The sequence below is a fragment of the Ursus americanus genome, chromosome 16 (assembly GCF_024610735.1).
Source record: "Ursus americanus isolate L20-20 chromosome 16, mUrsAme1.1.p, whole genome shotgun sequence".
Lineage (NCBI taxonomy): Eukaryota > Metazoa > Chordata > Mammalia > Carnivora > Ursidae > Ursus > Ursus americanus.
The window spans coordinates 29,604,190-29,623,101 of NC_142142.1; the positions used below are offsets into that span (position 1 = coordinate 29,604,190).

General features: G+C 37.4%; 1 protein-coding gene across 2 annotated transcripts in view; it reads right to left on the reverse strand.

Annotated features, from left to right (window-relative positions):
• The window catches only part of CEP57 (centrosomal protein 57), a 35,481-nt gene extending 17,086 nt beyond the window's left edge, over nucleotides 1–18,395 (reverse strand). The window contains exons 1-2 of one of the 2 annotated variants that reach the window (XM_045790810.2): nucleotides 18,130–18,395; nucleotides 7,674–7,830 (exon numbers count right to left, since the gene is read on the reverse strand). In XM_045790810.2, coding sequence (XP_045646766.1) covers nucleotides 7,674–7,830; nucleotides 18,130–18,174 — 202 coding nt within the window. In that variant the 5' untranslated portion in view covers nucleotides 18,175–18,395. Of the gene's footprint in view, nucleotides 1–7,673; nucleotides 7,831–17,784; nucleotides 18,108–18,129 lie in introns of those variants that run through there. The other variant, XM_045790811.2, reaches the window with a different exon arrangement.
• Nucleotides 18,396–18,912: the final 517 nt, after the last annotated feature.

Sequence of the window (18,912 nt, forward strand, 5' to 3'; positions counted from 1 at the left end):
TAAAAACTGAAAAATTAAGTTGCTGAGTCAAAAAATATCCATATTTGAAAGGCTCTTAAAACAAAGTACCTTCATAAAAGGCTGTATATCCATTTATACTTTCATCAGATGTATGTGTCTTTGGCAACAGATACCACTATTAATTACAATGTTCCTGTTATTTTGATTAAGAAACAAAAACTACTTCTGGTTATTTTATTTTGCATTTCTATTAAAAGTATATATATATATAATATAAAATACATATAATATAAACATATATATTGTATATATAATATATATAAAATATTTAAAAAGTATATATATATATGTAACTGGCTAATTTTCTTTTGAATTCCTTTAGAAAAAGTTCCCCCTATCACTTTATTATTGGTCTTTAATTCCAGAAAATACAGCTGCCGGTTTAGATGCTGTCAGTTTTGGTATAAAGATGTTCTGATTTTTCGTATCATTATAACAATCTTTCACATCAAGTTCTTTATATAGGTAGAACATTCTTCTGTAACTTCAAGAATATATAAACTTTATATTTTCCTTTATTGTACTTACAGTTTCACATATGTTTATATTTAATTCTTTAACTGAAATAAAACATACTTTTGTATTGAAGGAAGAACTTTAAAAGGCATCTGTATCATATACCAAATTCACACAGGTACCAATATATATAGATGTAATTATTACTTACACACACACACACCTGAAACCACAGTTTCAGGACTTTTATTCTGATTTCACTATTACTATTCTAGTGTTTTAACTATTAAAACCTTATAAACATCAATACTGCCAGTCTCCCACATTACAGAAATCTTTAAAACATTTCAAATTTATTCTTACCAATATTCAGAAACATTTAGCCTAAACAATGACTTACATGAAACATTATGTAAACCATATAATATGTAGGAAGAACTGTTGTCTTGTAAAAATCCAGGCTTCTTACTCAAAACAAGGCATACTTTTCCATTTATTAATATAATTCATTCATTCACTGAATTTTTAGAGCCTAGAATGTTATAGGCCCCAAACAGGAGACTGATATATTTTATATCATAGCCAGCTTATTCTTTCTATTATGCAATGAGACTACAGCGTAATTAGAAAAAACACAGACATGAAACACATACAATGTAGAAACCTGAAAAATCAACAGAAAAGACTATGAGAAGAGGAAGAGAGTCCAGACTTAAGATTAGTATTTAAAGGAACAATTCTTTAAAAAACCCGGAGTAATTAGATAACAAATGTAATAGGAAAAGAGAAAATTATTTCTATGCCTTTTAATATCAATTCAGGTTCCCCCCACCAAGATTTATTTATTTATTCCAGAAAGAAAGAACGCAGTTCGGAGGAGCAGAGGGAGAAGGAGAAAGAAACTCAAGCACATGCCACTCTGAGCACAGAGCCTGATGTGGAGCTTGATCCCAACACCATGAGATCACTACCTGAGCGAAAACCAAGAGTGGGACACCCACTGTGCCACCCAGGTGCTCCATCAATACAGGTTTTTTTTTTAAACCTCTTCTGAACTACTAAAACTTTGTAATACCAAACATTTCTTGCATTCCTTCATTAGATTATACCTAATAGTGTATATTTTGCTAGTATTTTACTTCTGCATTTACAGTTACTAGAGCAATTGGCTGGAACAACACCATTTTTGTTCTGTATTTCAGCAACTGTAGTATCACAGATGTGCTGGATTAACAAAAAGACCCAGTTTGAGGTATATGCTCTCCTTTTCTACATTCTGGAATTGCTTATATATCACCAAAATTATTTTAACGTTTCTCAACAACACAAAAAAATGGAAAGATATACCATGCTCCTGGACTGAAGGAATTGTTAAAATGTCCCTATTACGTCAATGTAATCTTTATCAAAATATCAACTGGTATTACTCACAGAACTAGAATTTAATCCTAAAATTTACATGGAACCAGAAAAGACCCTAAATAGCCAAAGCCATTTTGAGAAAGATAAACAAAGCTGGAGGTATCACAATCCCAGATTTCAAGATACACAACAAAGCTACAGTAATCAAAACAGTACGGTACTGACATAAAAATAAACACACAGATCAATGGGAACAGGATGGAGAGCCCAGAAATAAACTTGTATGATCAGTTAATCTGTACCAAAGGAGGCAAGAACATACACTGGGGAAAAGACAGACTCTTTAATAAGTGGTACTGGGAAAACTGACAGCTATATGCAAAAGAATGAACCCAGACCACTTTCTTGGGCCAAATACAAAAATAAACTCAAAATGGATTAAAGACCTAAATGTGAGACCTGAAACTATAAAACTCCTAAAAGAAAATATAAACAGTAATCTCTTGGACACTGGCCTTAGCAACACTTTTATAGATATGTCTTCTTATGACAGGGAAACAAAAGCAGAAATAACCTATCAGGACTGTATCAAACTAAAAAGCTTTTACATAGCAAAGGAAGCCATCAACAAAACGAAAAGGCAACCTACTGAATGGCAGAAGATATTTGCAAATCCTGTCTCTGATAAGGGGTTAATGTCCAAAATAGACAAAGAACTCCTAAAACACAACACCAAAAAAATCCACAAATAATCCAACCAAAAACGAGAAGACATGTATAGACATTTTTCCAAAGAAGACATATAGATGGCCAACAGACACATGAACAGATGTTCAACATCACTAATAATCAGGGAAATGCCAAGTCAAAACCACTATGAGGTATCACTTCACACCAGTCAGAACAGCCAGTATCGAAACGACAAGAAATGACAAGTGTTGACAAGGATGTGAAAAGGGATCCCTTATGCACTGTTGATAAGAATATGAGCTGGGGAAAACACTGTGGAAACATTAAGGAGGTTCCTAAAAAAAAAAAAAAAAAAAAAAAAAGAAATACCATATGATCCAATAATTCCACTACTGATTACCCAAAGAAAACACAGTAATTTGAAAAGACACATGCACTCCTATGTTTACTGCAGCATTATTTATAATAACCAATCTAAGCGTCCATCCATAGATGAATAAAGAAGATGTGGTATATATAATGGAGTATTACATATTCCACACATATATACATAATGGAATATTATTCAGCCATAAGAAAGAACAAAATCTTGCCATACATGACAACATGGATCAACTTAGAGAGTTTATGCTAAATGACATAAGCCAGAGAAAGACAAATACTGTATCATTTCACTTGTATGTGGAGTCAAAACAAAAACAAAACAAACCCCAATAAACAAACAAAACAGAAACAGACTCATAAATACAGAGAACTGGTGGTTGCCAGAGGGAGGAGAGTGCGAGATAGTAAGAATAGTGAAGGGGATTAAGAGGTACAAATTCCAGTTACAATAAGTCACAGGGATGAAAAGTACAGCACAAGCAACACAGCCAGTAATACTGCAATAACACTGCATGGTGATAGTAAACTACACTTACTGTGGTGAGAAGAGTGTAATATATAGGACTGTCAAATCCCTATGTTGTATACCTGAAACTAACACTGTGTGTCAACTATCCTTCAATTAAATAAATTCCTACAAAAAAAATTTATACAGCAGACCTGAACCTTGGCTACCCTCTGGAAACAAGGCTCTTGGAATGTTCCCTAAGTTACTAATTAATAAGGTTTTGTATGCCTATGGCACTAAATCCTGCTGCCCAAGTCTGCCTTGATTGTGTAAATGAAGTGTTTTATGGCTAATATCATGACTGCACAGGCACAAAGTGTTTGTGTGACCAGCTCCAAATAAAAGCCATAGTGTCTGAGCCTTAAGTGGGCTTTCCTGGGCAGAAACAACTACACATCAATACAGTTTATTGCTGGAGGAAGAAGTGTTTTTCTGTGTGACCTCCATGAGGGAGAAATTTGGAAGCCTGCATCTCGGACAGATTCTACTGTAGTAAGTCTCAGCCATAATTACAACCACTTCTGAAACTTGTGAGTCCTCTGAGTTAATCTCCTACCATGTAGGTGGTCCTGAGGTCCCAGAATATGAAAAATTCAATGATGTTTTCACATTCCACAAGGCAACTAAATTTTAAGAAACCACTTGCTAAGTTTTGGTGTAATATCAAATAAAAATATCCACAAATTGTTGGAAAGGCTATTAAAGTATTACTTCTTTTCCTCCTACATATCCATGTAAGGCCACATTTTTTTCACATACTTCAATCAAAACAATTTATTAACACAAATGGAATGCAAAAATAGGTAAGAATCAAGGAGTTTTCTATTAAGTCAGAAATGAGAGATTTACAAATTATAAAATAAAACAATGTCACTCTTAGCAGCATATTTTTTAAATTTGGAAAACAGTTATTTTTCATTAACATATTTATGTAAACATGAAGTGGGTTAATTAGGGTTTCCTGAACTAAAAAATTGGAGAACCAGTACTTTAGAAGAACAGATGGACAGTAAATTGTTATCAATACCTAGCACACTAGCTATAACTTGATTCTCTCACTGGTCACAGTAATGCTGAGCATTTCCCAACAGGTGTGGCACAAATTTGTAATAGGCTAAGATGTTTTCTCTCTCAGCTCTTACGGGGGCCATGAGTGGCCTGGCACAGTGGAAGACCCCAGACTAGTTCCCATCAGCCCCGTCAGTTTATCTCCATGTGCTATACATGTGTTACCATGTCATTTACCACATGGACTAGGATAAGTAAAAGGTTTAGACAGTAAAGGCCTAGCAGAATTGCCTCACAGTTATCTTGCTTCAGATGTTCAAGCCATTCTACATACTACCATTATGTGAAATGTATTAAATCACATGAACAATAGGTTAAACTTTATTGGATTGACATTAGTTACCATTCTTTTTTTAAAGGGCTCCAAGGGGGAGGGGAAAAAAGGGATTCCAAGGACAATACATTTTTTGAAGGCAGTAATAACTTCTAATTTCTTGCTTATCTCTTTTCTAAAACTTAAAATGAATATGAAAATAAGAATTACAAGAAACATACTTTATCTCTTTCCATGGCAGTAATCAAACTACATTTTCAAAGTGATTATTAGATAGCAAAGTGAAACGGTAATTTATCAAAAGAAAATATATTAAACTAGAACTAAAGAAGAATAATAAAGTCTTTTTTCCTGTAATGTATTAGTGCAAAAAAAGCACTTATCACATGTAAAGAAGAAAAGTTTATCATACAGAGTAGCTATTCAAAGTAAGACTCCACTCATTCAAACAGAAGTCTGGTGTTTTCCACGAATATCTATATCAATGCTCAACTTACCAACTAGAAACCTCTTACTTATAGGATATAGTGTTTCAAAGATGATGATAATAAAGAAAATGCTAATTAATTAAATGGTTAATAAAACAAGTAATAAAATGCTACTCATCCGAACACAGCAGCTAAAGACTTTAGCAATTTTGAAAAATTAAAGTTGTACAGCATACAAACAACATATGGTAAAAAAGCAAAGAATAAATAACTGAAGCCCACAGTGGATAAAAATCTGTTAAAATTTAGTAATTATTTAAAAAATAAGTACACACACAAAAATAATCATGCAACAAAGTTCTAGCAGGAGTACAAGTTCTAGGAATTAGATATCAATCCTTCCGCTACAGTATTTTATCTAGTTCTAATCTTTACCTCTATCTAAAACTTTAAAAAAAAGTTCAGAGTAAAGTAATTACTAAAGAATGAAAAGAATAAGAAAAGTTAAATGGGCAGATTTATTCATAGAGCAGAAAGTCAGCAAATGTTCAGCCCAGTGTGTTAGCAATAATGCTATATTCTGCTTGTGTGTCACTACTGGTTTTAAAGAACACATCAGAGAAGAGGGAAAAAGGAGATGAAGAGGAAAGTAAACAAAAGAAAAAATAATGTGTAAACAGTAAATCGGCATCTTTTATCCCTTCAGAGCATGGTGAACTCTTTAAGCAATGCCTCAGGATATTCATTATGATCCATTATGCTTTTATTTTTTGTATCAATCCAATGATATCTACCTCCAGTATGGGATGGACAGACCAGGACACCACTACCAGCTTTCCCCTGATGAAGGCTCTGAAGTATGAGTAAAGGACCAAGAGGAAGAGACATCTGAGGAAAGCAAGAAGAGGTATGTGTTGGGGAAGCTGGTAGACTTCTCAAAATAAATAATATATAACGTTTTAAAGAGTACAGTTCTACAACAGAAAGATTTCAGTAAGAGGGCACAGCATGAGAAAGACTTATAAGCTTGACATGGACAGTCTGATAGCCAGAATGGATACCCAAAGATACGTATGTCCTAATCCTTCCAACTCAGACTACCTGCTATTTGGCAAAAGGGACTTTGGGAAAGGACCCTAAATAGAGAGATATGAAGCATGAAAGACACATGACCCAGCATTCCTGAACAGGGCCATAAAGAAAGCAAACGAAGGAATGCAGACAGCCTCTAGGAGGAAAGACTTGCCCTGACTAAAAGCAAGACAATGGAACCTCAGTTCTATAACTACAAGTAACTGAATGTGGCCAAAAATCTGAATGAGCTGAGAGCAGATTCCTCCCTATACTCTCTAGTAAGGAACACAGCCCTCGACATCTTGATTTCAGGCTCATAGGACCCTAAGCAGAAGACCCTGCTAAGCCCATCCAGATTTCACCTACAGAAACTGTGTGATGACACATTTGTGTTAAAGTTGCTGAGCTGTGGTAATTTGTTAAGGCAGCAAGAAAGCTAATACAGATGGCAAGTTCTGGGAACAAATATATTTCAAAGTAGCCAGGGCAAAGGATCTGTGGGTAAGGAAGAACATAAGAGAAGATAGGGATGAAATTGGTAAGGCAGATAGAGTCCAGATTAAAAAAAAAAAATCTAGGACTTTGTTATGTAAGCCATGGAGAGGTGCTAAAATTTGTTTAAAGTAGGAGAGATGAATGGAATGGACTGGTGATGGGTAGTGAGGAGGGCACGTGTTGCATGGTGCACTGGGTGTTATACTCAATGAAGCACTGGGCCTTACATCAGAAACCAGGGATGTACTGTATGGTGACTAACATAATATAATAAAAAAACATTAAAATTAAAAAAAAAAAAAGAAAAGTAGGAGAGATGATGGCAGGAATGTTGTTTAAATGGGGATGAGAGGGAGACCACAGGCTAAGCAATCATTTAGAAGTATATCACAATTACCTATGTGATAGATGATGAGACTCTGCACAAAAGCAATGAGAATGAAGAGAAAAAACCAATAAATCTCTGGGATATTTCAGAGGCAAAAATACTGATTTTTGGCTTCTGACTGATACTGCATATGACAGAGCAGTCCTAGATATCTCAAAGTATCTATTAGCCTGGATGATTTGGTGGATGATACTGTTTAATAATCAGTGAACAGAAGAAAAGTGCTGTACTTTGAGGAGCTTAAAAATAGGAAAGGGGAAATAGATACTCCTGTTTGTTTTTCTGAGAGAGAGAGAGTGAGCATGTGCGTGAGCGGGGAGTAGGGTTAGGGTGGGAGACACGGAGAGAGAGAATCAAGACTATGAGATCATGACCTGAGCAGAGATCAAGAGTTGGATGCTTAACTGACTTAAGCCACCCAGGTGCCACGCCCCTAATTTTAAAATACATGGAAGACACAAGAGTTTTAGAGCAGTGGATAAACAAACAAACCAAAAAACCATCTATTTTGTTAGGCTCTATTACCTCTGCTGTTACTTTCCGGATAGGCAAATGTAGGCTTGTTCGGGGAGCGCCGTAGATCACTATTAAGGAAAGGCTTATCAGGTGGATATACTACATATGGAGATGAGGAATGGCGAACCATACTTCCATTAGACCTTGCAGGTTCGACTAAGATGTTCTGAAAAATAAAAATATAAAAATTACGTTTCAAAATTTTAAACTGCAAATGGGATGTGAATACACACACTTACAGAAGCTCACGCACACACACGATTTATTCCTGACTCAGAATTGTATTGCTCATGTTCCACCAATAGAGATGACAGAAAAAATAGAGCCCACTGACGATACACAACACAATTCGATCATTACTTAAAAAAAATAAAACTTTTCAAGTGTTTCTTATGTGTCTAAATATAGCCATATGCCAGACACTGTAAAAAGGAAATAATTTTCAAACAACTTGAATAGAAATGCTGCACAGAAATACTTAAATGATACTCATAATAAATTTAGTATGTTTTACTTAAAAATATGTAGTGTAAAATATACAGACGCTGTGGTATACAGAAAGAAAGGCATAGTTCTTGCTTCAAAAAATTTATGCTTTAGGAAAAAGAGGTAGGAGGGGGGCAATTAGAAATATCAAATACCCAAATATAAAATTTTATTTACACACAAACACCATTCTGTTATGAATGAGAAGAATACATAAATCAAAAGCAAAACAGAAAATAAAATGGACTTGAAAAAATTATTTACAAGAATTATTTTGAAATAAAATTAAACCAAGAAATACAGAACTGGCAACCCTTAACATATACACACAAATGTATCTAATAAAAACAGTAAGAGGATAAAATGTGGTATGTACATATGTATTATTCAGCCTTAAGGAGGGAAATCCCATTACATGGGACATAATGGATAAACCTTGAGGACATTATGCTTAGTGAAATGAGCTAGTCAAAAAAGACAAATACTTTATGATTCTACTTACATGAGGTGTCAAAGTCATAGAAACTGAAAGCAGAATGTTGGTTACTGGGGCAGGGGAGATTGCCAAGGAGAGTTGTTTAATGGAGAGAGAGTTCTGTAAGATGAAAAAGTCTGGAGATGTTTCACCACAATATTATTATACTTAACATTACTGAACCATACACTTAAAAATGGTTAAGATGGCAAAGAGTTAGGTAAACACCTAAGAATAATAATAGAGCAAGAAAAAACAGTATGTGGTCTTAATAGCCAGGTCTTTCCAAGTGAGAAAAACAATTGGGGATAAGTTATAAACTTCAGGGATGAGAAAAGTAATAAATTAACAGTTGGGAAGAACTACAGAAACAATCCAATATACGCTCCTTGTTTTACAAAAGAGGAAAAGGAGGTTCAAAACACTAGACTTGCCTACCTACCTCACCCCCACCCCAATCTCACCCTCTATAGAATCAGAGGTGGTTAACTGAACAATTAACTAGTTCTCAAAAGAGAACCACCAGCTTACCTACTACACCTGTTCCCATACATTTTGCCTTCCCTCCCCTGAAATAAGGAATGAGGTTTGTTTAAAGTTTGTTTAAAGGACCGATCTCCTCCTACTTGCTCAAAGTTTTGGTTCCCATAAAATCCCTTCCACTCCTGATGCTATTTCACTCCACTAGACCTTTCACATCATCATTAAGGACAAAACAAACAAAAGCTTTCCTGAACTTTAGGACTCTCCTCCAGCGCCTGTCTCATTTCTCAGCACTTACAACAAAGACTTAAAATAATTGTAACTGCTGCTGCCTCTTAGTCCCTCACTTCTTACCCTCTCCAATCAGACTTGAGTCTTCACCAATTCAGAGTAACAGCTCATCAAGCTCACCAGTGACTTTTACACTGAATTCGGTGACCCCCGGAAGCATGTGATAGAGATCACTTCATCCCAACACTTTCCTTAGAAGATGGAGCACATTCTTTGGTTTTCCTAACAATACAGGCTTCTTCCTAAGAATCTCCTTGGCTCTCTTCTTCCTCTTGCTAAATGCTGAAGTGCCCCAAAGCTTAGTCCTTTTACTTATGGTTTTCTTCTACATGAATTCCTTTAATCTCATCAACTCCTAGGACTTCGAGAAGCCTTTACTTGCTGAGACTTCCAAGTTTAAATATGGAATCCAGAGCTCTTTTGCGCTCTTACTCTATATTCAAACTAACCTTCCTACTCATTATTTCCACTTGGATGGGCACCTCAAATTTTATGTGCCTATAACAAATTCTTGAACTAACTCCCAAAACCTGCTCCTCTCCCAGCATACCACAACAACTGGCACCACTATGCACCCAACTGCTCAGGTCAAAACACTTGGATGAAGTCATTTCTCATACACCCATGTCCAATTTTTCAGTATCTTGTTGGGCCTCTGTCTTCAAAGTATCTCCAGAAACTCTCCAATTTTTCATTAATTCCACTACGAATGCACTGGTTGACACTACTGTGATCTGTTGTCTGGACTGCATTAATAGCCTTCTAATCACTCTTGTCCTCATCCCCTTAGTCTGTCTCCAAGTAGTAATAGTTATGATAGTTAAAAAAAAAAAAAAAGTATATTAGAGTAATACCCCTAATTAAAACCCTCCAATAGATTTCCATCACAGAATAGAATCCAAAATTCTCACCATGGCTTATGCATTGAGAGAGAGAGAGAGAGCACGCACATAAGAGTGCATGTGCACGCAAACGAGCAGGGGGAGGGGCAGAAGGAGAGGGAGAATCTCCTGCAGGCTCTGCGCTGAGCGTATAGTCTGATGTGGGGCTCGTTCTCACCACCCGAGATCATGACCTGAGCTGAAATTAAGAGTCGGAAGCTCAACTGACTGAGCCACCCAGGTGCCTCCTAACCATGGCTTTTATGGCCCCACATACCTGACCTCAGGCTAACTCTGACTTCATTCCCTCCCACTCTTTCTCCACACCCTTCTGCCCCCTCATTATTTGAGCTATACTAACCAACTTTTGAATTTCTAAAATGCAAAGTACACTGTTTTCCTTTGCTAGATTTATCTGCCTGGAAAGCTCCCGTCCTCATGCCACTCAGTCATCTGCTCAAAAGTCTTGTCAGTAAGGCTTTCCCTGACTACCATCCCTAAAATAGCACCTTTCTGTCACTCTGAAGCCTTTATTCTTTTAAAAAAAATGCTTATCCCTACTTGATATATTTAGTATCTCTATGCCATGTGGAATTAAAAAAAAAAAAAGTTTTTGTCCTTGGTTCCTGACACACAGATTCAAAAGCTCTGGGAATTTGTAAAGTGATAAGTGTCTTTGTTATACCAATAGTGGGGCCCCCTAGATAGCTTCAGGATGAGGGCTGGTAGCCCGAAAAGCCAAGTAAGTGATTAGTGTTAGAAATTTCAGCCCCACACCCTGACCTCAGGAGAAGGGAGGGGCTGGAGACTGAGTTCAATTACTAATGCCAATAATTGAATAAATCACAAGTACATGATGAAACCTTCATAAAAACTCTTGAACAATGAAGTTCCAGGAGCATCCAGAGTGGTCATGGAAGACCCTTTATATCTGGCCCTATGTGTCTCTTCCATTTGGCTGTTTCTGAGTTCTAAAAAAAAAAAACTAACTGTAAGCATAACAGACTTTCCTGAGTTTTGTAAGTCATTCTAGCAAATTAATAAATGTGAGGAGAAAGGGTCATGGGAACTCCTTCATTTGTTGTTGACTGGGCAGAAGTGCAAAAACCTACCTTCAGGACACCTGGGACTGACGTAGGGGCAGTTATGTGGGACCCAGCCCCTTAACCTGTGGGACCTGCACTATCTTCAACTAGTTAGCAGCAGAATCAAATAGATTGTAAGACACCCAGTTAACACCGGAGAATTGATGTTGGAAAAACATAGTCATCCCCACTAAAGTTCCAATAAAAACACTCAATAATGATATTTAATAAATCTGTTGAATGAATTAATTATATAATTCCTCTGCAAAACAGGAAAACTGCACATTGTCCATAAAATTGAATTATTCCATTCAAGTATATAAATTATAAAATTACAAACATATATTTATAAAATATAAATTACAAAATACAATTTCCTTTAAACCAAACAACAACAAAGAGCACAAACGTCATAGAAAGACTGTGCAGAAAGGATTAACATAGCAGACATTCAACTGCTATACTTAAGAGATGTCTGCTTACAAGGCTGATTCTTGGCTGGTATCTGGGAACTTGAATTTAGAGAAGGTTCCAACTACTGTCACCATGACTGTGAGCAGTCCCCAGGACCAGCCCAAGGTTCGATGATTTGCTAGAAGGGCTGAAAGGACTCAGCATATAGTTATACTCATCACTAGGATTTATTACAGCAAAAGGATACAAAGCAAAAATCAGGAAAAGCAAAAGACCCATGGGGGTGAAGTCCATAAGATATCAGGCACAAGCTTTCAAAATTCCTCTCTAGCTGCTTGCAGGATATGCTTAATTCCTTCAGCAACTAATAGTGACAACTTTTGTGAAGTGTTTTCTACCAAGGCTCCTTTGACTCAGTGGCCAAAGTTTTCATTGGGGGCTGGTTACATTCCTGACTCCCAGAAAGAAAGCAGGTGTTCAGCATAAACCACACTGTTTGTACAGTTTAGGCAGAGTGAGGTACTCATCATTTAAAGTTTTGTATTAGTGTAAGAAATTGTTCACCATTTAAGTCCACACCTGCTTACCAAGAGCTAACCCTGACAACTGTCCTTTCTAAAGATAGCAGCCATCTGAGATGATAGATTTCAAGTGAATTCTTCTTGCTTTCATGGGTACCTGAGAACTACTGAAGGGCAAAGGATCTTTCAAGCAGAATTAGGCTCCCCCATATGCATGTAATATATACATATGCAAAATAAAAACAAAACAACCCACAAACCTCAAACTTGCATGGTACTTTACAATTTACAATTTCCATTATCTCAGTTGATCCTCACAACAATCCTGATAAGTAAGAAAGTATCTACACTTAGAGTTCAGAAAAATATATTTGGGATTTTTCGTAACAGTAAATATAGAATCTTAGATTTGTCAACTTATTTTTTCCAAGCACATTCATATTCTCTTTTAGTTATTACAAAAGCCCCCAAAGGAAGCATAGCAACTATTATTGTCCCCATTTTGTAGGTGAAAAAAACAGGCTAAGAAAACTTAAACCATTTGCTTAAGGTCTCAGAGCTACTTAGCCCGAGTCTAACTCCTAATCAGTATGCTTTCCAAGACCCCAAGCATTCAGTAAATATTTTTCCACCTAAAATGATATGATTCTAAGAGAAACTTTCAGGATTAAAGGCAAAACGTTTAGTCTGATGACTTTCTTCCCTGGTAACATTAGTTCCGACTTAGGAACACTTACGATTCAAGTATTTATTGAACATCTCTGTGTACGGCACTGCATTAAGTATGAAGGATGATAAGAAACATGTATTATTTGCCTTCTTTTCAAATGAAACGTGCAACATGGCTGGAAGAAATCAGGTACATAAAAAAAATACAATTTTGCAAACAATACTCAACTATATAGAAAAAATAATACAGTATGACCAAAATGGGGTTATTCCAGGAATGTTTAAGACTGAGTGAACATTAGAACATCCATTTCACTTTAATGTGAAAATCCATATTATCAACAAATGCAAAAAAGTAATCAATAAAATTCAATATCCAGCCATTATTAAAGAACTATTTTCTTACAGTAATAAGAAAATTTACAAAAACACATGACAACATATTTCATGGTACAAAATTTAAAATATTCCTTTTAAATTCAGAAACAAGGCAAAGATATCTGCAAGGCAACTTCTAGTCAATGTTGTGTTGCATTTTGTAGCCTGCATATTAAGATAAAGAAAGGAAGTAATAAATGTTAAGACTGAAAACAAAGAATCAAACTTTCACAGGTTATGATCATCTAAATAGAAAATACCAAAGAATCCTCAATTATTAGAATTAGAGTTTAGGACAAATTGCTGAGTAAAATTAATATGAAAGAATGTATAATAGTTCTGTATACCAGCTAGGAAATGCAACTTATGAAAACATATAAAAAATAAACTAAAAATAAATTTAATAAATGATGTACAAGACCTGAAATTATAAAATCTTCCTGAAAAATGTTTAAGTTCAAAAAAACTGGAGTAACAAGAAACAGAGAGAAGCCTCAGTATCGTAAAGGCATTGGTTATTCCCAAATTGAACTAGAAATTCAACGTAGTTTCAATTGAAATTCCAATAGCAGATTTTATAATTTCTACTGAAGAACAGCAAAGGACCAAGAATAGCTAACATTTCTCTTGAAGGAACAAGGAAGACAGGCAGGTACTCTCTCAGAAATATAAAAAGGAGAATCATTAAGACAGTGAGTATAGATACAGCGAGAGACAAACACAACCATGGAACAAAGAGCCCAGTAAAACAAACATACACATAGAGAAATATATTGATAGCTAGAAATGCAAACCATTGGGGAAAGATAAATTTAACAAGTAATGTTGGAGAAACTGTGCATCTTAAGTAGAAAGATTAAACTAGATCCCTACTTCACAGCACACAAATTAACTTCAAGCATATTAAGGACTTAAAAGGGCTAGCTTTAAAACTTGTAGAGAAAAATACGTAAGAACGTCATTAATGGCCTTTGCTATAAGAATGTCCTAACCAAAGAGCACTAAACACAAAGACTAATAAATTTTACCCCATGAACATTAAGAACTCCCATTAAAAGATATTAGACAAGTGAAAGACAAGCCAAAGAGTAATTAGAATATGGCTAAACAGGCAAGCATTAACATCCAGAATACATAAAGAGTGACTATAAATCAACAGGAAAAGACAAAGACAAACAAAAGACACAAACAAGCATTTCATAGAAGAAAAACTATGAGTAAAGTTATGAAAAAGTAAAAGGTGCATCTTCTCCATTGATCAGGGGAGCACAAGTCAGAACAAGAACGGGATAGCATATCACACTCCCTTCTTGGCAAAAATTCAAAAGTGAGACAATACCACCTGTTCAAGAGGATATGGATTAAAGGGACTGTTGGTGGGAATATACTGGTACAACTGCTTTGGAAAACAATTCAGCATCATCAAAGAAAGCCAAAGATGCACTCTCTATGACCCTGCCATTTCAATCATAGGTCTATTTGCTGAACTATTTTCTCTCTTTCCTCTTTTTTTAAAAAAAATGATTATGTCCTCAGTCACTAAACATATTCCACAACCCACTACCGAGTTGTAACCCACAGCCCCATTTGCAGTTAAAACCACTACTGCCCCTCTCAAATATTTCGGGTTTTGGGACCCCTTTACACTCTTAAAAATTACTGAAAACGCCAAAGAACTTTTTGTTCATGTGGGTTTTATCTAAATGTTAACATATTTACTAATAACTACATCCAAAAAATTAATGAAAAGAGTCACTTTCTTTTTTTAACACATTTTTACAGATCTCTTGAATTCTAAAAAGAAGGTTGCTGAATTCTTACATTTGCTTCGTATTCACTCTGCTGGATAATGCGATTTTGGTTGATACACAAGAAAATCTGGTCCCCTACAAAGTGGCTGGGTAAAGAAGGTCATTGTAGACCCTCTTGGGAGGGCCTCAGGGACCCTCAACTGTCTTCAGACCATGCTTTGAAAACTGCTGCTTTAGAGAAATTTTTGCACTAGTGGAACATTTAGGGATGATCACAGAGAAATGTTTTTGAATGGCTGGCAAACTAGTGAACAACAAAACTAGCTCTGCCATTTACTAGTTGTGTAAACTTGACTTAACCCCTGTGCCTCATTTTGCTCATTCAAAAATGAAATAGTAATGAGCTAATATATGAAAAGCATTTAAAACTATGACTGCCAGATAATACTACAGATTTTATAATCTCAAAACATATGGGGGTGTTATGTATGTGAGAGAAAAGCAGGAAGATGCATGAAGGAGCATAAAGGTATTCATTTTATTATTCTCAAAGATAAATCTTTTATATACTTAGTATTAAAAAATTATGATATAGTCATAAAATTTTTAAGAAAAAAAAATATGGAGCACATTACTTACAGGGCCTGGCTAAAAAGCCACAGAGACCAGTTAGGAGATTAGCTTAAGTCCAAAGTGACGTAAGATTTCTGACTATGGATACTGGGAAAATAAAAAAGGGCTGACAGGAAAGATATTCTTCTATTTCAACACTATGCTGCCTATACTTCTATTTAATGTCACTGTGCCCCGTCACAGCTGCTTTCCTGAGGCTGCCACTCCTGAAAGAATACATAGCAATCACTCAGTACATGTTACCTGTTGTTACCATGTTACTCTTCTTGCTGCTGTTGCAAAAAATACTTTAAAAAAATCAATTTGCATGTATCACCTGCTTCCATCTTGTTCACATTTGAGATTTACATAGTAGCTGCTTTCTCAAGAAAGCTATTTGTGAATTTGCCTGTTAAATACCTTGCCTAGTAAAAGCATCTCTATTTACTATACCAAGTTCCAAGCTGGGTTTATGAGTGTTGAATACATATGAATTGATTTTATATGAATTGTTAATACAACCCTAAAATGTGAATATGAGTAGCCTCTGAGTTTATGCTGTAGTTTTTAAAGATATTTTTGTGTTCTCTTATTTTATGATCAGCTGTTTGCTAAGCTAAAATGCTTTTTAAATTTTGTTGGAAATGCCAGCCTTATTTCTGACAGGCCAGTTAAACTGTCTGAGCAGGGCCATTTCTTATACGCTAATAAAGTAAATGCTTTCCTATTAAACACTCTAGGAAATTTACGCCCAGGCTACCTTAAGGAATAAGGGTTGACAGCACATCCCAGTACCACTGTTCAGCTAGGTGCGCTTGGCAGAGTACAGCTCAATTAACATTTATAGGAGTATTTCTTGCACAGTCTCCAAGTGCTAAGTTTTGAAAGCAGTGAAAAACCTTCTTCTCCCATTTAAATTTAATTAATCACAACTCCTATATAATCTCATCCATCTACTTAGGGACACTTCCTAACAGCTCCTCTTTTTATATTCCCTTTCACTGACCTAATTCCGGAATGAACTCTAAGTGCTTCATTCATTCCTTTTCCTTCATCTTCCCTGACTGCTAGGCAAACTCCACTCCCATTCTGCAGAAACTCTGAGTTACTTCTGGCCTCATTATCATAAACCTTAAGTCACCAAAAGCTGAAACTGAGGAAAACTGTCTTCCCCTAGATGACTCGGCCCTTAATGCTCCCTAAACTTCTCCCCCTTAGTGTCTATGACATAACTTTACTCTGATAGTTCCCTGTTTTCTTCCCTCACTATCCCTCTTTTTTCACGTTTTTACCTACTTCCACAATTCATCTAACCCAACTCTACCAGCACATGAACTCTGCTCATTCCTAATTATTTAGTTTCCTGAAAGTTCCTACTGTCTTGGCATATACCTAGAAATGCCTGTGATGCCTTTTTCTTCTTTTCAGTTCTTGTGACAAGCATTTACAATTCCTTCCCCACCCAGCTAGCTGGCTCCATCTTCCCTACTAGGAAACTATTTCTAGCCTACCCAAGAACTGCAAACCACTCATGCCTATGTTATTCTAGTAGAGCAGCATTTATCAAACTGAACTGTGTAACAGCTTAATTACACGCAGTTTCTCCTCAGTATCTGCTCCTTCAGCGCAGGGATTCTATTTCACTTACCTGTGTAATCTTAGAGCCTCAAAGTATGCCAAGCCCTCCGCCTTAGCTAAATGAAAATATAATAGCTCTCACTTGAGCCTCCTCCCATTTTCTGTCTATTCCCAAGGTGGCGGATCCCCAACACTAAGCACTGACATTCCAATTCGACAAATAATAGTGACTGAACTGGCTGGTAGCCCTTGGAGACGCGAAAAACAATATTTATGTGCAGCTCCCGCTGTCGCCTCTCTAGAACGGCATGTACACGTTGCAAAGTAATACCGGAGGTGGAAAGCGCGCGCTCTGGGTACAAACAAGAACAAAGTCACCGGGAATGTTAAGAGGGGAAGCACTGCAGGCAATGGAATCAGCACAAGCAGCAACTAGTAAGCACTTGCGACTGATGACTATTCAACAGCTGCCAAATAAGCCAACTCGTGAGCCTACCTGGTCTCGGCTAGTTTCCAAGAGGGGCCGTTAGACCCACGTGACCAAAGCTGCAATGTTTTCGCCGGGCCAGGGCGTGGGTAGACACCCTAGCGAATCCTGGCAAAGTTCGGCAACCTGCGCTGCTAGGCCGGAAGGTGAAGGGAGCACAGGTGATGGAGGCGGGCCAGGCCTGTTTCGAGGTAAGGGTGCAGCCTCAACAGAGGAGCAGTAGGCGTGCGAGGAGCAAGGGGCGACCAGGCATCCCTGGGATGGCTGAGACTCTGGGCCCAGAGCGCTTTGAAGGGTGAGGAAAAGGAAAAAAGCACCGGGACCGAGGCTATTCGAACGTCGGCCTCTTCTTACCGAGATCTGAGAACCAGAAGTCGCAGAGACGGATGCTGCCGCCATTTTCCTGCCTACCCAGAGGACCTCCGCAGCCCTGGGGGGTCTGGGTTTTCGAGTTCTTCCTCAAGATTCGAGAGCCGCCCACCAGGGGCGACCCTAAGCCGAACCCCTGATGGAAGGGGCTGGGGTGTTGGTGCCGGGTCTAGAAACCCCTGCACACACCCCCACAGGGACGCCCACGCTCAGAGTGCACACGGAAAAGGCAACACGTCCTAACGGACGTATTGAGTAGCCAATCAAAAAAGCGGACGTCTTCCGGTGTAGGAGAGAATCCGCCTCTTCCCTCGCTGACGTCACAAGGTAGCGCAACGCTGAAACTGTGGGGGCGCTAACGCACCCGGCCCCCACAAGGTTCTGAGGGGACTCTACAAAGGGGCGGGCCACACCGAAGAGGAAACATGGGCCACGGGTTGTGTTGTCTCCAATGGCAATCAAATAGAATGACTGAAACCGAATAAAAGCGAGTGCGAAGTTCAAACACTCCATCAGTTCCCTTGGACTAAACGCCGGAGAGAGCGTGAGCTCGACTCGGAGACGCCTCTCTAGGTGAAGTACTTAGCTTTTGACCAATAACAAATAGAATCAGGAGGAGCTTTAGTGATTTGGTCCAATAGAAGTTAAGGGGAAAAAAGAGTGGAGGCAGAGAGTAAACCTTCATGAACACTTGCCCAATTGGATGGGGGTGGTCTCACCCAAACCTGGGACTGGCTGCTATGTACAGGCGCTACCGGGGCCTTTGGG